The 23,561-nt window shown below is 32.8% G+C and overlaps 1 protein-coding gene and 1 long non-coding RNA gene across 2 annotated transcripts in view; one reads left to right on the plus strand and one right to left on the minus strand.

Annotated features, from left to right (window-relative positions):
* LOC143071837 (polycystin-1-like protein 2) overlaps positions 1-22,356 on the plus strand; it is a 76,463-nt gene extending 54,107 nt beyond the window's left edge. The window contains exons 9-21 of the mRNA XM_076246441.1: positions 1,185-1,310; positions 2,791-2,882; positions 5,567-5,678; positions 6,176-6,436; positions 6,955-7,108; positions 8,220-8,710; positions 9,808-10,038; positions 10,774-11,060; positions 11,375-11,977; positions 12,320-12,585; positions 16,436-16,716; positions 17,663-17,816; positions 19,334-22,356. Coding sequence (XP_076102556.1) covers positions 1,185-1,310; positions 2,791-2,882; positions 5,567-5,678; positions 6,176-6,436; positions 6,955-7,108; positions 8,220-8,710; positions 9,808-10,038; positions 10,774-11,060; positions 11,375-11,977; positions 12,320-12,585; positions 16,436-16,716; positions 17,663-17,816; positions 19,334-20,577 — 4,302 coding nt within the window. The 3' untranslated portion in view covers positions 20,578-22,356. The remainder of the gene's footprint in view (positions 1-1,184; positions 1,311-2,790; positions 2,883-5,566; positions 5,679-6,175; positions 6,437-6,954; positions 7,109-8,219; positions 8,711-9,807; positions 10,039-10,773; positions 11,061-11,374; positions 11,978-12,319; positions 12,586-16,435; positions 16,717-17,662; positions 17,817-19,333) is intronic.
* On the minus strand, positions 7,465-9,938 carry LOC143071838 (uncharacterized). Its single transcript, XR_012976981.1, has 2 exons — positions 9,798-9,938; positions 7,465-7,771 (listed from the first exon to the last, which is right to left on the minus strand). It is a non-coding gene; the product is annotated as an uncharacterized LOC143071838 (long non-coding RNA).
* Positions 22,357-23,561: the final 1,205 nt, after the last annotated feature.

Consider the following 23,561-nt stretch of genomic DNA (forward strand, 5'->3'; position numbering starts at 1 on the left):
ATCCCTGCACTTTAAACGTTGGTCAAGTGTCTTAGTGATCGTCATTGTGCAGAATAAACTAGAAATAATATTTGTTCTGTAGGTACTTAATCATCCCGAATGACAAAAGTGCTGACAGACAGATATGAGAATTCAATTTGCTGAAAAATTCATGCAATATAGCTTTATAGTTTTCTAACCACTCACTCAACATTGAAACTGAAGCAACAATGCCCGAAACGCACGAATGATGTTCACTAAAATCAAAGTTTTTGACGGAAATGCATCGAACTCAAAAGTTGTCTATTATGTTTGCCTTGGTTTTTGGTTAAATACCTACAGCGCTTACAGTGCTTTGATTTATATAACATGGATAAACTGGATAAACATAACGATGATTACCTTCATCATATTCATGCAGCTTGATTGGTTGCACCGATGAAAATTGATGAAACTTGAACACTCTAGAATTTTTTTAATCATATTGCTGACTTGTTTTTCAAAAGACCATAGTGAAACTTGTGCACACCCTTTCATGATATTGATCTTGGTAAGCTTATGATTCATAAATTTTGTTTGTCCCCAAGCAATGTGTTATTTCAATAGAAATACTGGAAGGCTGTGCATCTGTCTTTCTGGTCTTGGTGCTCTTACTTGTACAGTTCTTGTCGGATTTCAATAAAACTTGTGTCATAGGTTTATATTTGCATTGTATTTAGACAATTTTGAAAATCAGTGCCTGTCAATAAGTTTTAAAAGAGTTTTGCCCCTTGGAAACATTAATTATATGGAAAATTCCATTGTTAGCACTCTCACATGTGCCATTTTTGACAGATTGTTGGACATTTACATCAAAGGTATCAGCAATGTCTTTGTGGTTTCAAAAATCAATGGCTATAAAATATTTTGAAAACTTTGAAAGGTAATATGCCTCATTCATTATATCTAAAATTGCATTGCATTTAATTGTGCTGAAGCCTTCATTTCTGTGAAGATATTTCCCAAAAGATAATGACCAGATAAAATATGTGCAACGCAGAGTACATTGCATGGAACTCTGTTCTTTTATATTTATATTTTCTAAGGAAAGCAGTTTACAGCTGTGCCCAAATACAGATATAATCCTTGCAGGTGTATTGTAAAAGATGATGCAAAAACAAGAAACATACATCCATGAATATGTAAAATCTGATATTTTGTTTTAGATTAGAGAAGTCATTGTCTTCAGTTTAACAAAAGTATCAGTTACAAGTTTGGATGATCTAGATCTAGTGGCTGGAGTGCTGAATTCAGCTACATCAATATCAGATGAATTGACAGATTATACTCAGGTATACCTACCTAGGTTCTGCCACATGCAATCCAGTCCAGATTTATGATTTTGGACAAATATTGTGTCATTTGTCACAGTATATTAGTCTTAATCTTCGTCGCAATATTCACTGGTCATTGATACTGTAAGCCAACTTATTTTCACGGATACATTATTTCGCATTTTTCCAATACTACCCCTTTTCACTGCTATTTAGTTTCGAGATTGTACAAATACAGAAAGATTCAAGTTATAAATATTTGCATTAATTTCTCTACTTGTGAAAATTAGTTTGTTTACAGTAATATAATATGTAGAGACAACAACATCTGGGTTACCGCAAGGTGATAGTTTTATTGAGTCGACATGTTTCGCCGCTAATGCGGCGTCATCAGGACAATATTACAGAGTTTACATGTTCATAAAGTGTATAAAATGCGGTTGTATTAATTATGACGTAAAAGAATAAAAGTGAAAGTGAAAATGTAAAAATAGTGTTCATAATGTAGCAAGAATAAAAGTTAAGTTTCTGGTGGTAATATTGTAGAAATGATGGAAGTGGCTCATAAAATGTCAGTTCATTTCCAAATTGGACAACACCCCATTGGCCATCCCGTACCAATTCAACTGGCTTCGCTCCGAGGGAGGTACTGCTTCCATTGAATTAGTAAAAGGTGAAGTGTATGATCGCCGCAATTCTGGGAATGGTAAACTATCACCTTGCGTTAACCCAGATGTTGTTGTCTCTTCCATCATTTCTACAATATTACCACCAGAAACTTAACTTTTATTCTTGCTACATTATGAACACTATTTTTACATTTTCACTTTCACTTTTATTCTTTTACGTCATAATTAATACAACCGCATTTTATACACTTTATGAACATGTAAACTCTGTAATATTGTCCTGATGACGCCGCATTAGCGGCGAAACATGTCGACTCAATAAAACTATCACCTTGCGGTAACCCAGATGTTGTTGTCTCTACATATTATATTTCCATGAGGTTTTAAGACAACCGCAGCATACTTCGGTATCCATCTTGGTTACTCTACCAGCTTTTCCGTTAGAAGGTGTTGGTTCACTCGTCACATGTTTACAGTAATGTATAAATTATATCAAATTCTTTTCAATATGAAGTTATATGGGATCTTACAAAGAACTGAGCAAGATGATACAGGTAGTACTGTAACTTATTAATAGATACATTACAACATAAATCTCTCCAAGTCCAGATCAGATTGAAATACTGTCATATCTACTTTAGATGTTGAATTCTATGGTAATGGGTACATGGATCTTTTGTGACTTAATTATTTGTTTGTGAACATCAAATTTATATTTTGGTTTGAACTTCTTCTTTTATCATAATGCCTTTTTGCAAATAGTTTAACTGAATAACAGAAGAAGAAGCAAGGTTTTATTTTTGAAATAATAATCTTTTATTGAACATGTTTATTGTGTGTGGATAAGATTGAATGTGTCTTCCTTTTAGGATACAGCTTTAGATATGTACTCAAGTTTAACAGGAGTATTATCTGATCAGATTAACATCACAGCTACAAATAAGGGAGAAGAATCTGTCGGGTAAGGATTTAAGACATGTCTGTTATTAATGAAAAAAGTACAACAATAGTCAAAGGTTCGTCCCCCCTCCCCCTCCCCACCTTTCAATAAAGGATGTATGAAATTTTGCTAATCACTAAGCATCCTTTATCAGGCACTCAACATAACTTTTCAAAGGCAATTTTCTCTGAAACTATTGAACCAATTTCAACCACACTTTGGGTGAAGGATCTTTTGTGTATCTACTTTTAAAGTTTTTTTTTATTTATTTCTATGGTCAACAAACATGGCCTATAATTAGAACAAAAGGAAGAAAAAATAATAATTATGTTATAACTTAAAAACCATATAGGAAAATCTGACATGAGGAAAAATGCTCAAAATGTCAAGATCTCAGATTTTACAGTAGTTCAGCTCAAGAAATTGCAGGGATGATTCTAGGTGTCTTCAAATGGGTCCCTTGAACATCAAATTGGGAATTTTTTATACATAAAATCAAAGACGAAATAATATTATTTTCCTGTTAAGAATGGAAAATGTATATTAGGTTTCACCTGTACTGTGTGACTGACTGATGTTGAAACATTTTGAATAATTTTGGATGGGCTACTGATTTTGATATAAATGATAACCAGATCGCTTGACAGTTATTGGATTGAGACCAGGATAGTTGTTACATGATTATCATTGCACATGATGAACTATCATTCATCTTAGCTATTAGAGTAACCTACCGTATTTATTCTATTTAAAGCCCCTCTTCTAATTAACGCCCCCTACCGAAAATCGTGCTTTCAGAACTTTTGACTTCTAATGAACGCCCCCATTTTGTAGTAAAAAAAAAAAAATTGAAACTTATCCATTACAATATTGCTAAGACATCGACCCGGTCACTCAGAAACATGAAGCGAAAAATCAATAATGCCCATGTTTTAATCCACTCCAATAATCCAACACAGTGTGAACAAGTTCCAAAAATAGATCTGTCAGTTACACAGTACGCTGTTGAAATCATGTTCCATGGATGTGCACGCTTGTTCATTCGAAAATTTAAACAAATTATTTGATGAGGTCACATTACCGATAAACGCTATTTATAGATTATGGAGACACTAAGAAACACGTGTATGTTACTATAGTCTGTTTCAACAAAATTCAGGTAAAGGTCAATGAAGTAAGGTACGAAATTCGTTTCTCTAATTGACGCCCCCCTTTCGGAAATTGTCTTCGCCCCCGGGGCGTTTATTAGAATAAATACGGTAGGCCTATTACAAACACATGTATATCAGCTAACATAAACCACTGAAAAAAATCATCCATTGGGTATGTTTTCAACAGCAGGTCATCTTTATAAATTTACCTTGATTCAAATGAATTTCAAATTCAACTGGCCAATTGTCGAATTCTGAAAAGTAATTACAAAATATACTTAATTGATAAGATATTTAAAGCACTGAACCAGTGTGCTTTAAAATTATTTGGATCATCTTCATAACTTTTGAAAAAGTTCCATAATGATGACATAGTATTTCATGAATGGTCTATCATCAACATTATTTTAAAAAAAAACGCTCATACTTTTGTCTTTTTGACTTTTGAGGAAATAGAGCAAAACAAGTTTTCATCATATTATATAACTGGCTCTGCTGGTCGATCTGCTTTTATTATAAAAATTATAGTTGCCTAAATAGGTGATGGAAACTTTTTCCAGAAATATTGATTTTTAACCGGATTTTTGTGACAAAAATGTCGGTTATTGATTTGGGGATGTACGGAGGGCGGGCAGGCGACCGGGCGGCAATCAAATGTTGTCCGTGCATTAACTCATGAACCGTTCAACCAAAGCTTTTAAAATTTTAATATGTTGTTACTGACAACTAAATAAAGGTCAAGTTCAATAATGGTGATTTTGACTTTTACCGTTCAGGAGTTATGGTTCTTGAAAGATTGAAAAATGGAGTTTCCAGTCGTGTCCGTGGATTTATGCATGAACTGTTCTACCAAAGCTTCCCAAATTTTAATATATTGTTACTGATGACAAAATGGAGGTCAAGTTCAATAATGACGATTTTGACTTTTACCGTTCAGGAGTTATGGTTCTTGAAAGATCATAAAATGGCTTTTCCAGTCGTGTCCGTGCATTTTCTCATAAACCATTCAACCAAAGCTTTTGAAATTTTTATATAATGTTACTGATGACAAAATGGAGGTCAAGTTCAATAATGACGATTTTGACTTTTACCGTTCAGGAGTTATGGTTCTTGAAAGATCGTAAAATGGCGTTTCCATTCACGTTGTTGCATTTACTAATGAACCATTCAATCTAGGCTTTTCAAGTTTTAATATGTTGATACTGACTACAAAATGGAGGTCAAATTTGATATTGACGATTTTCACTTTCAGCATTCATCAGTTATGGTTCTTGTGATATTGCCAGGACACAAATAAATGTTAATAAATCCGGTTTGCTGTCGTTGTGACAGCCTCTTGTTATTTTATCTTCCTGAATTGGGAATTAATTGCATATACATTTTTTGGGGCCGCTCAGCGGCCCTAAACTATATAGTGGAATCATCCCTGAATTGTGTCAGAGTGATCATATAATTATATTTAAATAGTTAATTTTTCACATGATGAAACCCAAATAATGTATATAAATGGGAATGAATGTCCAGTAGACTTTGTTGTATTTTGTATAATTTCAGCCTATTGTTGGATGGATTGTCATTCATGTTAGATACTAATACAAATAAAGGATCAGAAGAAATGGAGATCACCACAAATCATACCCATGTTGATACTACAAAGGTCTCAAAGGTAAATAATGGCACATCATTGCTGTGAAAATAATAAATGGAAAATCTCGCCAGTGATAGTCTTTTTTTTTTCATTAGAATTATTTTCTAATTTCAGGCTTTGGATTTTGTCAGTGTTATTTGATAAGCACATAAAGGATGAGACACTTAAGGATCAAAGGCAAAACAATATTTGAAAATCTATAAACAGTAAATGTCTTGTATTTTAATGAATTTAAATTTATTTAATAGTATCACTATTTGTTTTTATCAAACAACAGAAAACAAATGAATTCATTTTAGTCCTTGCAATTGTAATAAGCTATTAAGTTTGACCATTATAAAATATTATTAGTTATATATTATGTTGTAATAGATGCAGTATTTTCTAGCTATATTGAAGACCCATTGGTGGCCTTAAGCTGTTTTCTGCTCTTTGGTCGGGTTTCCTCTTTGACACATTCCCCATTTCTATTCTCGATAGACAGTTAAATTACTTCCTCTTTGCTTTCTTTTCAGGTACAGAAATCGAGTAAAAAGATTTTAACGTTGGTAGATTCTATAGCAGATGCTGCCTTGGCTATTACCAAGCCCACTGCAGAACCTATAGTGTTTGTAACAGATAATATGAATATTGCTGTGATGAAAAAGTCTCCTGCCAACACAATAGGTCAGAATCTTGCCAACTCTAGATCATCTAATATTGGACAATTCTTACTACCTAGTGATTCCCGTTTTAGTGATGTTTTAGACAATCTGCAAGGAGACATTAGTTTACAGGTAAAAGAAGGACAATTGTTGTCTGTTGAATAAATTGAACCAGATAATAACTAAAACCTAATCTAAATACAAAAATGTGTATTAAGGATTTCCTTACTCACTCAGACCTAACTTTTGATATGGGATCTAAATGTTTTAAGCTCACCTGGCCGGAAGGCTTGAATAAATAATATTATTTGGGATGTAACATGTCTTCTGATTGGCCGAAAGTTTTTTTTGTCTATCAGCTCATAGAAGTAATTTTATTACGAGGAATGACTGCAATATTTTTTCTGTCTATTAGAAATAACCTTAAAAATGTGGTGCACACCTAAATGACCCCCTATTTCTTTATAGAAAACTATTACAATCATTCCTTTAATACTAATATTAGTATACATGCTGATATTTTTGTCATAAAAATTTGAACTGAATTGTTAATTTAAGAAATGGGTGAAAAAGACATTAAAATTTGTTTACCCAATTAACTCGCAACTCTTGAATTCTCCTCATTCTATATATTTTTTTGTATGACACAGATGATGCTAATTGATAAAAATCCCTACGTCTGGGACCAATCATCTCATGATGTCACAACACCTGTTGTATCCCTGAAAATGAAGACCAGTGATAAAAAAGTGGTAACAGTTACTGATTTACAGGAACCAGTTGAAATACAAATTAGTAATCGAGGTAAGATGAATGAATCTGAAACCCATCTTTAGCCATAGTGGTTTAGTGGGAATGAGTTTATACTGCAAATTCATTTTATTTTCTTGGGTATCAATTTTCATAGATTAAGGAAAACCTGCATTTTTGTGGGTATTTGATTTCCAATCTCTGCATACAAAGCCCATATAGAGTGTAATTCATTGAAAATTTGTATTCATGGTTTATCTGTACACACAAAATTCGTATCCAACGAATAATAATAAATCCTTGAGGTAAAATAAAAAAGAAATCTGGTAAAAATCTAGCTGACTTTTACTGGTTCAAGTCTGTTGGTGGGATAACAACTATAGAATTTAAAAAAAAAAATAACAAACCCATTGTTACCGTAAATGTTTTGCAGGAAGCATTTCTTCTGCGATTTTTATTCAAATTGTCACAAACCTATAGAACCCATGTCTCACTCATAAAACTGATTTAAATACAAATTGATAATAACTCTGAAAGACAGTTGTATATAATTTGCAGAACATTGTAAATGCAAGTTAGTGCATTGAATATTTATTAATTTATTTTAAAGTCTCATGAGTGTTATTGTTCTTCAGATTAATGTAATGCATTCTAGTTCTGTATTCAGATATTCAGCCTTTGCAAATGATTTACCTTTTATCACTGGTTAGCTATCCTCTGTACAGAAAAAATATAAGGACTACATGTTGAAGTATACAGATCTTTAAAAAAATGCATTTTGGAACATTATTGAATTGCATTAAGAAATATTTCTATTATCTATTGACATTAGAATAGAGAATTGAAGCTGGGAATGTGACAAAGAGACAATAACCCAACCTATGAGCAAATAGTCACCCCAAGGCCACTAGTGTCTTCAACACAACGGGGAAATCCCACACTCAGAAGGGGGATGGAGCTTCAGCTAGACTCTCAACACAAATGTTTACTTATTCAATTATTGGATGTCACACTAAACTCCAAAACATATAAATGAACCAAAATCAAAAAAATATTTAAGACTTAACAAAGGTCAGAGGTTCCAGAATTGGACAAGTGATTAAATGTTATTTGAGATTCCAAATCTTACATGCCATGAATTTAAAATTTGTTATATATTTTTTAGCTGTGACAGAAACTACACATTTCACTTTGGAGATTCCACTGCAGTTTATAAATAATACATATTGTGTCGATAAGATATCCATGTTAAAAATGAGCACAAATCTGACTACAGGACATTCAATTATTATGTCTGTCAAAAGTCAACAGCTAGACTTCCAATTCAGAATTCTACACAAACCTCACGGAGATCGGACAAAATTGAATTTTACAAGTGGGTCTCTGCTGAATGATGGAAACAATTTTACATTTATAAGTACATCTGCATCTACTGATGGCCTTCATTATACCTATATATCTCCAGTATTACACACTTCATCAGATGCATCATTCACTCCGTATGATCTCGCCAATAACTTTAATACGATTTGTGAGTCTGCGATAGCATGTGAAGATAATACCAAACTTCTGGTTAATTTAACTGTGGAGAGTTACAGTGTAGCCTGCTTGTATTGGAATGAAGAAAAGGAAGCTTGGAAGAATGACGGCTGTCAGGTAGTATACTATGAAAAAAATATTCATTTTTGTCTTAAGTGCAGGATGTTTCATCTGATGACTGCACCAATGAAATTTATTAGTATAAAGCTTTATCTTTTATTTTTACTTTTTTTTCATGTGTATACTTATTTTCATTACAACTACATTTGGTAATAAGAATTATATAATTTTTGCAAGGTAAACATGACTGTCATATAGGGTTATTTGAAACCTTGACCTCATTTCAGGGATCAGTTTTTAATTTTAGTAAGTTTTTAATACTGTAAGCATAAGCAATTGATAAACTATATTTGGTGTATGGAATGATTGTAAGATGTAAATATCTTTCTGACAGGGGTCATATGACCTTGACCTCATTGTCATGATTCATTGGTGAATGTTAAGTTTTTGGTGGTTAGGTCTGTTTCTTAGATACTATATAAGCAAAGGGTCAACTATATTTGGTGTTTGGAATTAGTGTAAGGATAAACATCTGCCAGGGTTCATCTAACCTTGACCTAATTTTCATGGTTCATTAATTGTTTGATGTTCGGCTTTTTGTGAGGTCTGTTCCTCATTTACTTTTAAGTTCACTAGATTTTGTGTGTAGAGATTGTAAGGTCATCATATTCATAAATGAATGGTAAAAGTTAAGTTTTCTTGGTAAGCTCCAATTCCTAAATAAGTTCTCTAAGCAATAGATTCCCTGTATTTGTGTGTGAAATGATTGTAAGGTGTGGTATGCATGTTTGTCTTGCAGGATTTATCAAATAGGGACTATTTTTATGGATTACTGAGAAAGTTAAGTAATAGAACCCTGATCTTAAAGACACAACATAAAATTCAATCAAGACCATTAAAGCAGGCAAAACTTCTCAGAATGTGCACTGGTTTTGACAATACTATAAAACAAATTAAATAGTACACCCTAAAATCTGTATTGTTAACTGCCTTAGAAGAAGATTTGGAATGATAATGATTGGGAAAAGGAAACGAAAGAACAAGCAATATGTCTTTTGTTCAGGGTGACAGATTTAATTTGTTGCATTATACACGTGTGTCTCTAAGTAATATATAATACTTGAGAGTGCTTCATAATACTTACATCTTTTCAGGTCTCAGAACAGACAACACCAGAAGTTATTCACTGTCAATGTACACATTTAACATCCTTTTCTGGCAGTTTTTTGGTATTACCAAATATGGTAGATCCATTTGCGGATGCAGCACTATTCCTGAATTTCTTTGACAACCCTATAGTAGTATGTACTGTGATAGTTGTATGGTTTATATACTTGGCAGGAGTATTCTGGGCCAGGAAAGCTGACAAAAGGGATGAGGCTCAGGTAAGGATATTGTTAGTTGTATGGTTTATATACTTGGCAGGAGTATTCTGGGCCAGAAAAGCTGACAAAAGGGATGAGGCTCAGGTAAGGATATTGATAGTTGTATGGTTTATATACTTGGCTGGAATATTCTGGGCCAGGAAAGTTGACAAAAGGGATGAGGCTCAGGTAAGGATATTGATAGTTGTATGGTTTATATTCTTGGCAGGAGTATTCTGAGCCAGAATATTGTTTTATACACAATGTTTGTGAAATGGATTTGATTATCTCTAGCATTTATAATTTTCAATTATTAGCTGTTATAATCTTATAATTATAATTTTTCTTATAATTACGCATTGCTACTTGAATAAGACTCTGGGTTGTAATTATACATGCAAACAAATTTTTAGGGGTATATAGGAATCATCATAACGTCCAGCTTCATGTTCAGTGCATAACATAATTTTGAACACTGAACTTGGGTTAATCAAACTTTGTATGCAGATTCATTGGGGGGAGGGGGGTATTTATTCAAATTCAGGTTACTTTATATAGATGTAACAAATTTTCTTTCAGGCTGGTATCGTCATCCTATCAGATGCCAACCCTAACAATTGTACATTCTTAACTCACAGGCTGGTATTGTGATCCTATCAGACGCCAACCCTAACAATTGTACATTCTTAACTTACAGGCTGGTATTGTGATCCTATCAGATGCCAACCCTAACCATTGTACATTCTTAACTTACAGGCTGGTATTGTGATCCTATCAGATGCCAACCCTAACCATTCATACCAGTATTTAATGTGTGTAGTAACAGGATGGTGGGCAGGTGCAGAAACAACAGCTAAAGTCTCTTGTTATGTCAGTGGGAACAAAGGTCACAGTATTAAACATTGTTTGTCAAACTCAGTTGTTGGAAAAGGATGTTTCAAGGCAGGCTGGGAAGATTGGTTTATGTTTACTTCATCTCATCACCTTGGTGATTTAGATTCTATAACCATCTGGCATGACAACTCAGGAACTTCACCATCATGGTGTGTATTTGTTTTTTGTATTTGTGTGTATGCTGCTGCCAAACAGTTTTCGTTCATTTTCATGATGTAATCTTTCAAATTAAAGTATGCTGTTTCATGTGACTGAATGAAGTTGAAACTGATTTTGACGATTTTAGCTTTTATTGTTTTGAAAAATATTGTTTATAAACATCTCAAAAGACTTCTTTCTATAGTTAAAATTAAGTAAAAGTCCTATTTATTAAATAGTTGAACAATTTTGTAAAATTGTACAATCCTTACTATATATATAATTTTTTGTAGATGTATAAAAGGATTTTTTTATTTCACTTCAGGTTTTTAACAAGAGTTCTGGTTCAGGACTTGAGAACAAATAAAGTCTACAGCTTTATATTGGGTGAATGGGTTGGTGTGGAGAGAGGTTCTGTCAAAGTTACTATCCCATGTGTAAAACCAGAAGATTTCAACACATATAAAAACCAAGAATTCCTTCTCAAGTCTAGTCGGGACCTAAGAGATGGTCATCTATGGTTGAGTATCTTGTCCAAGCCATGCCAAAGTCATTTTACACGTGTTCAGAGGCTTAGTTGCTGTTTATCCCTACTTCTATGTGCTATGGTGACTAGTATTATGTTCCACGGAGTACCTACTGATGACCCAGACGATCAGGTTCAAGTGGCATCTATCAGCCTGTCATTGGCTGATATAGTCATTGGCATAGAATGTGGATTGATCATGTTTCCAATTAATTTGATCATTGTAAAGCTGTTTCTGAGGACTGGGCTAAAACCAAAGAAACAAAGGTCTTCTCGAAGGAAGTATCAGTTTGATGACTCATTTGAAAGGATAGAAATTGTTGAGGAAAAACAGCTTATAAATGATGATGATGATGAAGAGTTGATTGGTGAAGAGAAGGTTCAACAGGCAGAACCCAAAATGTAAGTAATACTTCTACATTTCAATAATGTCATTTTTATCTAGGAGTTGTGCCCTTTTGTACTCAGAATAACATACTATTGCAATAGTTTGTCACAACAGAATTTCTTGAATCTTTGTAGATAATTAGGATATTATAAACATTAGTATGATAAATGGTAAACAAAAATATTATTACTTTTTACTGTTTGCACCAAAAGAGGGGTGGCATCATTTGGATGTGAGTTTAAAGCTTTGACCATTGCCATAAATGTTTCCATGATATTTGTAAAAGTGTCTGAGTGGTATATTTGTAAATGAAGCTTCATACTTTTTCATATATATTTTTCCTTTATATTTTATAGGTTGCCATGGTGGTGTTTATACATAGCCTGGACTATTGTCATAACTGTATCTCTGATAAATTCATACTTTGTTATGTTGTACGGTCTTAAGTATGGGTACCAGACAAGTGTGGAATGGCTTGTGTCATTTTTCACAGCTTTCTTCCAGAGTGCCTGTTTCCAACAGCCCATTAAAGTTTTTGCTATAGCAATGATTCTGACTTATATATTCAAGAAACCAGTAGAAATTGAAGGACTTAAAGTCGACATTTCACTCAGAGATGAAGGTAAATAAATTGTCTAAGAAGGACTAGTATTTGATTTGGCAATTTTATTGGAACTTGTCTTCTTAAAATGAGAAATTTAATGCACAAAAGAAAAAACTCCTTTGTTGTGCAACTTCCATATGTTTTACCTTGGTGTAAATCAGCTTCATAGAATATAGATCTTCTTTTAGTATGATATAAAGAATAATGGAATTTATTTTCATTTGTTAGGTACCTAATTTCTTGAAGGCAAAACAAGAATTTAAATATAAAGAAAGCAAGGCCGTAACTACCCTTGAGGCAAGTGAGGAAATTGCCTCACTAAAATTTCGACACTGATTTTTTTTTATACATATATATAAATATAATAGTCATTTGTTATTCTGTCTCAACCTTAATTTCTATAACTTGTCATCATTCCTTTTAAACTATTCTTCCTGGATATAACTCAGCATCTCAACGGGTGATGTTTCTCGATTACATTAACCTAGTAACGATAATCATCATGGATCTTTAGTTAAACACAGGCTCTTGCAGAAAAAGGAAAAGCGACACTGAAGGTAAAGAAGGAATAATTCTAGTAAACTATTTTTTTTAACAGAGTCTGAGTATTGCATATCAAAAAATGATAAGTAGACTGACAAATAAAGTACTGGTCTTTGGAAGGGGGCAGTCCTGTCTGCGTATTCATTTCACGAACTTTAAACTTTCTCTTTACAGATAAATGAAAAATAAATAATATGAAACATGAATGCATGGATTAGTCTTTATCCATGTTTCTTTAACCTTAAAAATTGAAAGAATATCCCATATTCCAATTTGATATTATTTAGGAATGGTAGAACCTTTAACACAGGATTTTGTCTTTACTTATTCAGGACTACGGAATTTCGATTCTTTATATTCGGGGTTTCAGAAACGGACACCCCAAACCCTAACCCCTAAATTTATAGATTCGGGAACTAAAATACCACCAACTATTTCTAGAAATAATTTGAAATTACGGAACTACATGTACAAACGTCAAAAACTCCATTCCAATTCCCCTGTACCCATATATACTTACTCTATAGATAGAATCATATACATGTTTCTTATCTCATTCTATCCCTAGTTTGTCTATTCTTTGTCAGCATAAAAGCGAGTTTAATATTTTGTAACTGCGACTGTATGATGGTGCTTACAGGAAAGCTTAATTCCTTTTTGCAAACAAAACTGTTACTTCCGATGCTGCTGATGGAGAAGAAATTGGAAGAAGACATTGATCATTGTGTTGATGATGATGTGCTACCTTTAGAAACACAGACTGCCCTGAAACAACTGAAAACTTGGAAAAGAGCATGCATGAGTGGCGAGAGATTGTGCGGTCTTGCCATGCTCCAATTGTTCATCGCGATAAGGATATCAGCAGACCAAATTATGATTCTGAAACAATTTGACTGAGGCCTAAATTAAAATATTGTTTGTTTGCCCTTTTCCGACCCTATGTTTTGAAACAGGGTAGGTAGGTAGGTAAAATATTTTATTTTTTTCCCAAAAAAAATAACTTGGCTCGGTATATTTTTTTTCATGGGTAGGCAGGTACGTATAATATTTTATTTTATAGATACAAAATCTGCATAATGTCATTTTTGTCTGTTTTGCTTTTGCTAATAAGTTTCTGGGACTACGTTTTGAAAAAAAATATCATGTAGAATGTGAAGTTAATTCATATGCACTACTATTTTGTTTTCAAATATCAAAATATAGAGCTGTGACGCATATTTTCAACGTTTATATATGCCTGGAACTTTGAAGAGTTTTAACTTGCATTCTCACGCTTACCTCTACCTAAAGGTTTTCTGTAAGAGATAACTTTGTCCTGGTAAAATATGTCCGGGCAGACATACATTACTAGTAGAAAAGGTCCCTAGTGTTTGAATTTCCGTGTGTGCCTATGTTTCCAATAAAAATGCTACAAGACATAGGCGGATCCAGGGGGGGGGAGCGGGGCCCCCCTTTCGTGGGGAAAATTTGGTTGATTATATAGGGAATCATTGAAGCATGGCTGGAGCGGGCCCCCCTTAGGAAAAGTTCTGGATCCGCCACTGCAAGACTTAAACTCAATTGTCACTTATTTCACATCGCATTTATAAACGATCTGTATGGAAAACTTGGGCGATTTTACTGCCAAATAGTCTCCACTTTACAGGCTTTTGTAACCTTTGGTTCATGTCAGATATAAATAATATAGCAATGCTGGTCGAATGCATTGTTAACATAATCATCCTGATCTACGGATCACAAAAGGCCATCCCTACATAGAATACAACGTCCGTTTACACAAAATAGTTTGTACACACGTTGATAATTTTGTATTAAACTTTTTTGTAAATGAACCCTGCTCTTCAAGTATACAGATACAGAGTTAACGTACGTCATATCATGATTTCAAAGCGTTCAACATCGATTTCAAACAAAGGCTTTGAAACTCTAGATGCAAGTGTGCATGTCAAACGCTCACGTGATACCAAACGGACTAGACCTTATACGATAAAGATAAAACCCGAGGATTCCGGTAAAAAAGTTTTGAGCGGGAAATACAAATATAAGATTTTTTGTAGGAACGAAAAAATAAAATAAAATAAAATCTTGCTGGTAAATACAAATAAAATATTTTCAGGCGGAACGAATTTATAGGGTCGGTCGGTAAAGGGCAAACAAACAATATTTTAATTTAAGCCTGAACCGGCCATAGAAAAATTTGGAAAACTCTACTGAATCGATGTTTGTTCTATGTTCTGGCATCAAACTCAAATCAGTGATATTTGGATGATTATCTTGCATATAAATTTAAATAAAGTTGTTAAAAATTTGGTGTTAGTAAAAGTCTTAAAAAATGAAAAATTTATATAAAAAGTGTCCAAATTCAAAACATTATCAAACTCTCTAAAAATGCCTAGAATGCAGGATTTTGCACCATTCATTTCATACCCTCAAAAAAAATTTTCGCCTCGCTTCGCTCGGCTCCATTATTTTGCCTCACTGAAATAAGATGCCTAGTTACGGCCTTGGAAAGTACAAATTTCTTGTTTGCATGAGTGGAAACTTTGGCTAAACCATGAAATCAACTCAAGTATCATTAAAAATGTGAATTTTCTTCAATCCACAAAAATTTGGTGCCCCTGAAAATAAAAATATCGACAGTATTTATTATAAACTTGATTATTTTTGTTTGCTTTGTTTGAAAACTGCAGCAGGAAGCAGTGGACAAAGTAATAGCAATTGTTTGTCCTCTTCAGCTGAGACCATTGATATAAAAATAAGGTGATGTGGTATGATTTCTTATGAGACAACTATCTACCAAAGTTTAAATAAAGTGTTAGCAATTATAGTCAACCATATGGCCTTCAACAATGAGAAAACCCTATGCCATACAGTGGCTTATAAAAGGCCCTGATATGAAACAATTCAATGGAGAAAACTAACAGCCAGTTAGCATTCATAGTAGGTAGGATAGTTTGAGACTTCTTTGACAGGGAAATAAAAACAGATTGCTGAATGTTATGTTTGATTTTCACACATGTTACTACATAGTTAAAACTTCAAGATTTGGTAATGAAAACATTCTGCACGTATATATACAATGTATATATATTAACCAATAATATAATAATTACAGCATATCCACCAAAATGTTTACCTTTGAATGGTGGAGTTCATAGTAGATAACACAAAATGTCGTACAACAGCAAGTTACTGCAAAAAAAACAAAACAAAAACTCAAAAAAGACAACTTTCGTATAGGTAGGGAATTCTTTTGATGTATCATAGTCTCACTATGCTTAAAGTTAGAATATTTACTAAGTAAGGAATATTTTTATACTTTTAGTTCTTTATGAACAAGAGAAAGATGACGAAACATTACCCCAGTACATTGTTCCTGATCCAGCTTCCAAAAAACTGCTCCATAAGATAATGTCAAAGATAGCGATGGAAGGAATAATTGAGGAACGCCTTAGGGAGATAGTTATGTACTTCTTGTTTGTTACCATAGTATTATTTGTCATCCATGGCCACAGAAATGTCAGGACATCGTTCTACTGTGGTAATGCTATAGAGGATATATTTATTAGAAAAAGTTGGAAGAAAGATCGATTGAGTTTCCCTGATGTAAGTAAACTTTAAAATATTGTTAAGGTGTAGGAGTTATTTAAAAAGTCCTTTCTTTTCCAGGAGGAAATATTCCAATAAGATTTGTAAATCCATTTACTGTATCAATTCAATGTATCATGGCCTATATCTATATACTGAATTTATAGACAAGAATTAGGCCGTGTTCACACCAAACGCCAAACTAAATGTAATGTACACTGGTTTCACATTAAATTTGTTCACATCTATACACCTGGTTTAGTTACCTGTGCATAAGTTTTGTTCACACTTATAAACTATATGTCATTTAAATGTTCATTATATAGAATCGAATTAAAATTTATTGCACAGCTTTTCTAGCAGTGATAAAAGCCATTTAGATGATTTGCACCTATTTTAAAAACATTAAAGATGTCTCGATTACCAGTGGTGGATAAAGGCATTTTTAAAATGCATGGGGTTCCAAACATTAATCGTCCGATTATACATTAAGTAGGCTAAAATGAAGAAGAAGGATAGAGATATTTAGAGTGTTTTACAGGTTAAGGTTTTTGGTCAAGGAAGTTTTAAATGAAGTTAAAGTCCAATCAACTTGAAATTCAGTACTCAAAAGTGACATGTATACTATGATATGATCTTTCTAATTTTAATGCCAAATAAGAGTTTTGACCCCAATTTCAAGGTCCACTGAACATAGAAAAAATTGATAGTGTAGTGGGGCATCAGTGTATCATGGACACATTCTTGTTTTATTTTTGTTTGTACATACACCTTTCGAAAGTAATTTGAAGGCAGCTTGATACCGTTAGATTCAGCATGGTTGACAATTTCTTATATTATATTTGTCTCTGGCTAAAACAACTTTCACTTATAATTAGTATTTTACAGGGATATTAATTTCAGACTTCCACATAGAGACCTTTTAACTTAGATACATCACTTACGCATGAAATATTTGTTTTAGATAACAAACTTGCCTAAGTTCTGGGATTATATGAGAGTTAAAGCCTTACCAGGTTTGGATGATATAGAAAATGGAGACAAAACAGTAGAAACCCATGGAGATGATTTCTTTCTTGTTGGACCATACAGACTGAGACAGCTTAGAGTGAAACAAAGTAAACTTTGTACATTTTATAATGTTTGCAAACATTTAAGATATTGTTATGATCTTCATAAGTATACCTTTAGTCTCATAAGAGCCTGTTCAGAATTATATTAAGATAATCCCTGACTTCTAACCTAAAGGCTACCATTATTATTATAAAGGTGGTACCTAACACATTGACTAAAATTAATTTGGCTCATTTAATTTCCATAAATTTTTACAAAATTTTACCAATGACCCTTTGACTAAAATATAATTTTCAAAAACTTGAACATGTCACTTAATTGGAAAAAATTATTGGATATATAGCAGTTTAACACACACTAATTTTGATCATTAAGAAGCTTAATATTTCCTATACAAAAGAATGCAGTGGCAGATCCAGAACTTTTCATAAGGAGGGGGGCTCCAGTCATGCTTCAGTGATTCCCTATGTAATCAACAAAATTTTCCCCATAAAAGGTGGGCCCTTGATCCGCCTATGGAATGTGATTTAAACGTTCAGCTGATTTTTACAGAGTAATCTCCCTGAAGTTTTATGTACCACCATAAAAGAAATTTTCCCCTAAAAGTTTTTAAAATGTGAAAATCAGCTTTTGGTCCAGCCTTCGACTTTTGACGAAAAGCGAGACATAGCGATCCTACATTCCGTCAGCGACAGCAGCGTCGTCCACAAATATTCCCTCTGGTTAAAGTTTTTGAAATTTTGATAACTTTATTAAACTATCCTGTATTTCTAATAAACTTCGACAGAAACTTGCGTATGATCATTAGATAGTAAATGTATCTAAAAGTAAATTTTGTGGAAAAAAAATCCTGTTTTCCGTATTTTACTTATAAATGGACTTCTGCCAGGAAACATTACATTCACTCTGTTATTAAAGCTTTTAAAATTTTAATAACTTTCTCAAACTATCCTGGATTTGTATCAAGCTTGGACAGAAGCTTGTTTATGATCAAAAGCTAGCATCTAGAAGAAAATTTAACAAAAATCTTCGTTCCTGTTTTTCTATATTTTACTTATAAATGGACTTTTTTCCTCCAGTTAACATTTACATGCAGTCTGCAGTTAAAGTTTTTAAAACATTTATTAGATTTTATAAACTATCCTGGATTTTTATCAAACGTGGACAGAAGCTTCTAGCTATCAAAAAATATTATCTAGAGGATTTTTTTTTGTTTATCCTCATTTTTGTTGAGCCTGCGACTAACATCAAAAGTAGGCGAGACACAGGGTTTCACAGAAGCCTAACACATTTTTAGTATATGCATGATAACTTAAATTTGCAATATCGTATGGGCCACATAAAGGCCTTATTTCCCCTTTTCCTTTTTCTTCTTTTTTTTTATTATCTTATATCTCTAATAGATAAATAGAAACCATAAGAGTGAAAATGATCATCTGTACAAGATTTGAAAAATGGTTAAAATTACAGAAATTATTGGCCGACTCTTTTTGGAGTTATTGTCCTTAGATGTAGAAAGTAAAGTTATATCAAGCTTGCATACTTTTATATATCTTTCCAGATACTTGTCCCACACCAGAATATATCAGACAAGCATTTTCCTTAACTGTGGAATGTTCAGACAAATATTGGCTTGGTAATGAGGATACCAAACACTACAACCAAACATGGAACCAGTCTGTTACTATGGCTCCTCTAACAGCTGATCACTGGTCCTACCAGACAGCATGGCAGCTGAGAACCATTCCTTATTCTGGTACCCAGGCCACGTACAGTGGTGGTGGATATATTAAAGAGATCACCCCTAGCTCCATGTCACAACAGACAATAGACAAGTTAATGACTGATGGTTGGATAGATGGAAGAACAAGTGCTATTTTTCTGGAATTTAATTTGTATAATCCTCATGTTAATATGTTTAGCGTAGTCATGTTCCTGTTTGAATTTTCTGCCAATCGTGGAATTTTTCCATATTTTCAGATTTTTACCACTAAGTTGTATCACTATGGCAGCGGGACCGAGATTGCTGCAGCAGTTTGTGAAGTTTTATTTGCCGTTTTCACGGTCATTTTCACGTACTACGAAGGGAAGAAATTTAAAAGAATGGGATACAGATATTATTTCACTTTTTTCTGGAATTTGATTGAGTTTATAACCATATGCCTGTGTTACAGTGTTATAGGTCTATTTTTTCAGAGAATGGTGACTATTAAATGGATAATGGATAAATATAAACAAACCAATAGACTGGAGTATGTCAGTTTTTACTCTGCTGTGTGGTGGGATTTTATACAGTTATACCTAATGGCATTTCTTGTGTTCCTTGTCATTGTCAAATTTCTAAAAATTCTGTCATTTAATCAAAATATGCAGTTGTTATCCATTACCTTGAACCATGCCAAGGAATCACTGTGTAATTTTTCTCTTCTGATTTTCGTTTTAATCTTTGCCTTTGCCCACTTTTGTCTGTTAGCATTTGGAAATGTCTCTCCAAATTACAAGAGTGTTTCAAGTAGTATTTTGACATTATTTAATTTTGCTATTGGTGTTTCAGATTATTATGGTCTACAGCGTGCCCATAGGATTTTGGGTCCTATATTTTTCTTTTTTTTTGTATTAGCTGTAATATTTATATATCTTACAGTTTTCATGTCTATTGTCAATTTTGCAATTACAAAATCCAAAGAAGAAAAAGGGAAGAAAAAGAATGAGTTAGAAGTGGTTAATTACCTTCTTACTAAGTTAGCTAATATCTTACCTGTGGAACTTGCTTCTAGAATGAAAGTGAAATATTATGAAAACTGATGCTTAGTCTTTAAACTGTAATTTTTTGTTGTAAAATAATATTGTTAGTTTTTTGTGTTAAAAATGTAAAACATACTGTGGATTCATTAGTATTCATTGAATACCAATTTTTGGGGGGATTTTGTGGATACAGGGGAACCATGAGTTAAAATGTTTTACGAATTAAAGAAAAATGCAAGTTATCATCAATCCACAAAAATTGGTACCCACGAAAGTAAATGAATCCACAGTACTCAGATTGTAAGATGAAGTATGCTTACCATTGTATTATTATTATTTTTAAATAACCCATAAATTGAAATGTATGTAATTAGTTAACTACTTCATCATTTCTGTGGTAGGAAACATTATTAAACTTTAAATAATTATGATTATAAATTTTGTAAACATACCTAAATTAAGTACTGTAAATTCAGAAATTATTGCTTGCAATTATTATTGTGATTTTGTGATTTTAATTTTTGCAATATTGGGGAAAAACTGTTTTAATTTATATTAAAAAAATTCAAAATGGGAGTTTAAATTATTGCAATTATAACCCTGTCACATTTTTGGCAATACAAACATTGCAATAATTTCTGAATTTACAGTAGTTTGTTTTATTAAAATTTCAAGTATCATGTGATTAACTATTAGAAATCATGAATTTGAAATGATATTCAGCTGTGTTGTTGTATTAGAGTGAGATAATTTTGCTTCCAAAAATGGACTAACGTGTAATCATATTTTAGATCATGAGGTAGTTTGTCATTTTAAGACTAACATTGTGAATATAGCTTTAATTTTGTTGTTTTTACTTGTCAAAAATCATTGAAAAATTGTTGCATTTTAGGTCACAACAATTTATTACTTTGTTCAGCAAAGATAAAGTTGAGGGGTAATTAGACTTTTCAGGGGTATTTCTGTGTCCACAGCCAGATTTTAGAAACTACAAGAAATAAAACCTTTTAAAGTGTGTTCTAATGTTGTGTCATTACATCACTGTCCTAGGTTTAAGTGGGGGAGCACCCACATGCATGTTTAACCCTTCCTTATTCTCTATATGCTTGTTCGAAGTCCAGAGCCTGTAATTCAGTAGTTGTTATTTGTTGCGTTATATCAAATTATTTAAATAAATCATTTATTTGAATTGTTTAACATTTGTCATATCTGACCTTTTATAGCTTGTTATTATAATTGCTAACATTTATGACATTTTGTCTTTATTGGAAAGTTGTCTAATTGGAAATAATACCACTTCCTATTTGTAATATAATTTGATTCATATATGCATTTTGGACAAACTGGTCATTAGCCCAAGGTAAAGGTCACTTGACCCATATTACATGATATTAGGGACTGGTTTACAATTTTGCTTTACTTGTACTACAAAGTAAGTTTGGTAAAGACCCATATTCATTATCAAGTTCAATATTTCAAGACAAAAGATGTGCCCCATGTTTTCCTGTCGAGGCATGTGCCCCATGTTTTCCTGTCGAGGCATGTGCCCCATGTTTTCCTGTTGAGGCATGTGCCGCATGTTTTCCTGGTCTTGTGGAGATTTACATGTTTTCATTGAATTTTCATTGAAAATCAGTATAAGTGCTTATTGTGACTTCATGAATAGAATACTAGTATGTACATTTTTCAGCCAAAAAAATATATTTCATATTTAATTATTATACATGTATTAGCTATGATTCATTGTGTCTGTGATATTGGTCAATAAATCTTAAAAAAATAATTTGAAATTGTTGCTAAAAATAGGGGCAAATTTAGGGCCTTATATAGAGCTTTTCATTTTTATACGACCGCAAATTTTGAAAAAATTTTCGTCGTATATTGCTATCACGTTGGCGTCTGCGTCGTCGTCGTCGTCGTCCGGCGTCCGAATACTTTTAGTTTTCGCACTCTAACTTTAGTAAAAGTTAATAGAAATCTATGAAATTTTAACACAAGGTTTATGACCATAAAAGGAAGGTTGGTATTGATTTTGGGAGTTTTGGTCCCAACATTTTAGGAATAAGGGGCCAAAAAGGGCCCAAATAAGCATTTTCTTGGTTTTCGCACCATAACTTTAGTTTAAGTTAATAGAAATCTATGAAATTTTGACACAAGGTTTATGACCACAAAAGAAAGATTGGGATTGATTTTGGGAGTTTTGGTTTCAATAGTTTAGGAATAAGGGGCCAATAAAGGGCCCAAATAAGCATTTTTCTTGGTTTTTGCACAATAACCTTAGGTTAAGTAAATGGAAATCTATGAAATTTAAACACAATGTTTATGACCACAAAAGGAAGGTTGGTATTTATTTTGGGAGTTTAGGACCCAACAGATTAGGAATTAGGGGCCAAAAAGGGACCCAAATAAGCATTTTTCTTGATTTTCGCACTATAATGTTAGTATAAGTAAATACAAATCTATGAAATTTAAACACAAGGCTTATGACCATAAAAGGAAGGTTGGTATTGATTTTGGGAGTTTTGGTCCCAACAGTTTAGGAAAAAGGGGCCCAAAGGGTCCAAAATTAAACTTTGTTTGATTTCATCAAAATTGAATAATTGGGGTTCTTTGATATGCCAAATCTAACTGTATATGTAGATTCTCAACTTTTGGTCCCGTTTTTAAATTGGTCTACATTAAGGTCCAAAGGGTCCAAAATTAAACTTAGTTTGATTTTGACAAAAAATGAATCGGTTGGGTTCTTTGATATGTTGAATCTAAAAATGTACTTAGATTCTTGATTATTGAAGTTTTTTTGGTCCAGTTTTCAAATTGGTCTACATTAAGGTCCAAAGGGTCCAAAATTAAACTTTGTTTGATTTCATCAAAAATTGAATCCTTGGGGTTCTTTGATATGCCAAATCTAACTGTGTATGTAGATTCTTCATTTTTGGTCCTGTTTTCAAATTTCAAATTCTACATTAAAGTCCAAAGGGTCCAAAATTAAACTAAGTTTGATTTTAACAAAAATTGAATTCTTGGGCCTCTTTGATATGCTGAAT

This window comes from Mytilus galloprovincialis, chromosome 4, assembly GCF_965363235.1.
Source record: "Mytilus galloprovincialis chromosome 4, xbMytGall1.hap1.1, whole genome shotgun sequence".
Taxonomy (NCBI): domain Eukaryota; kingdom Metazoa; phylum Mollusca; class Bivalvia; order Mytilida; family Mytilidae; genus Mytilus; species Mytilus galloprovincialis.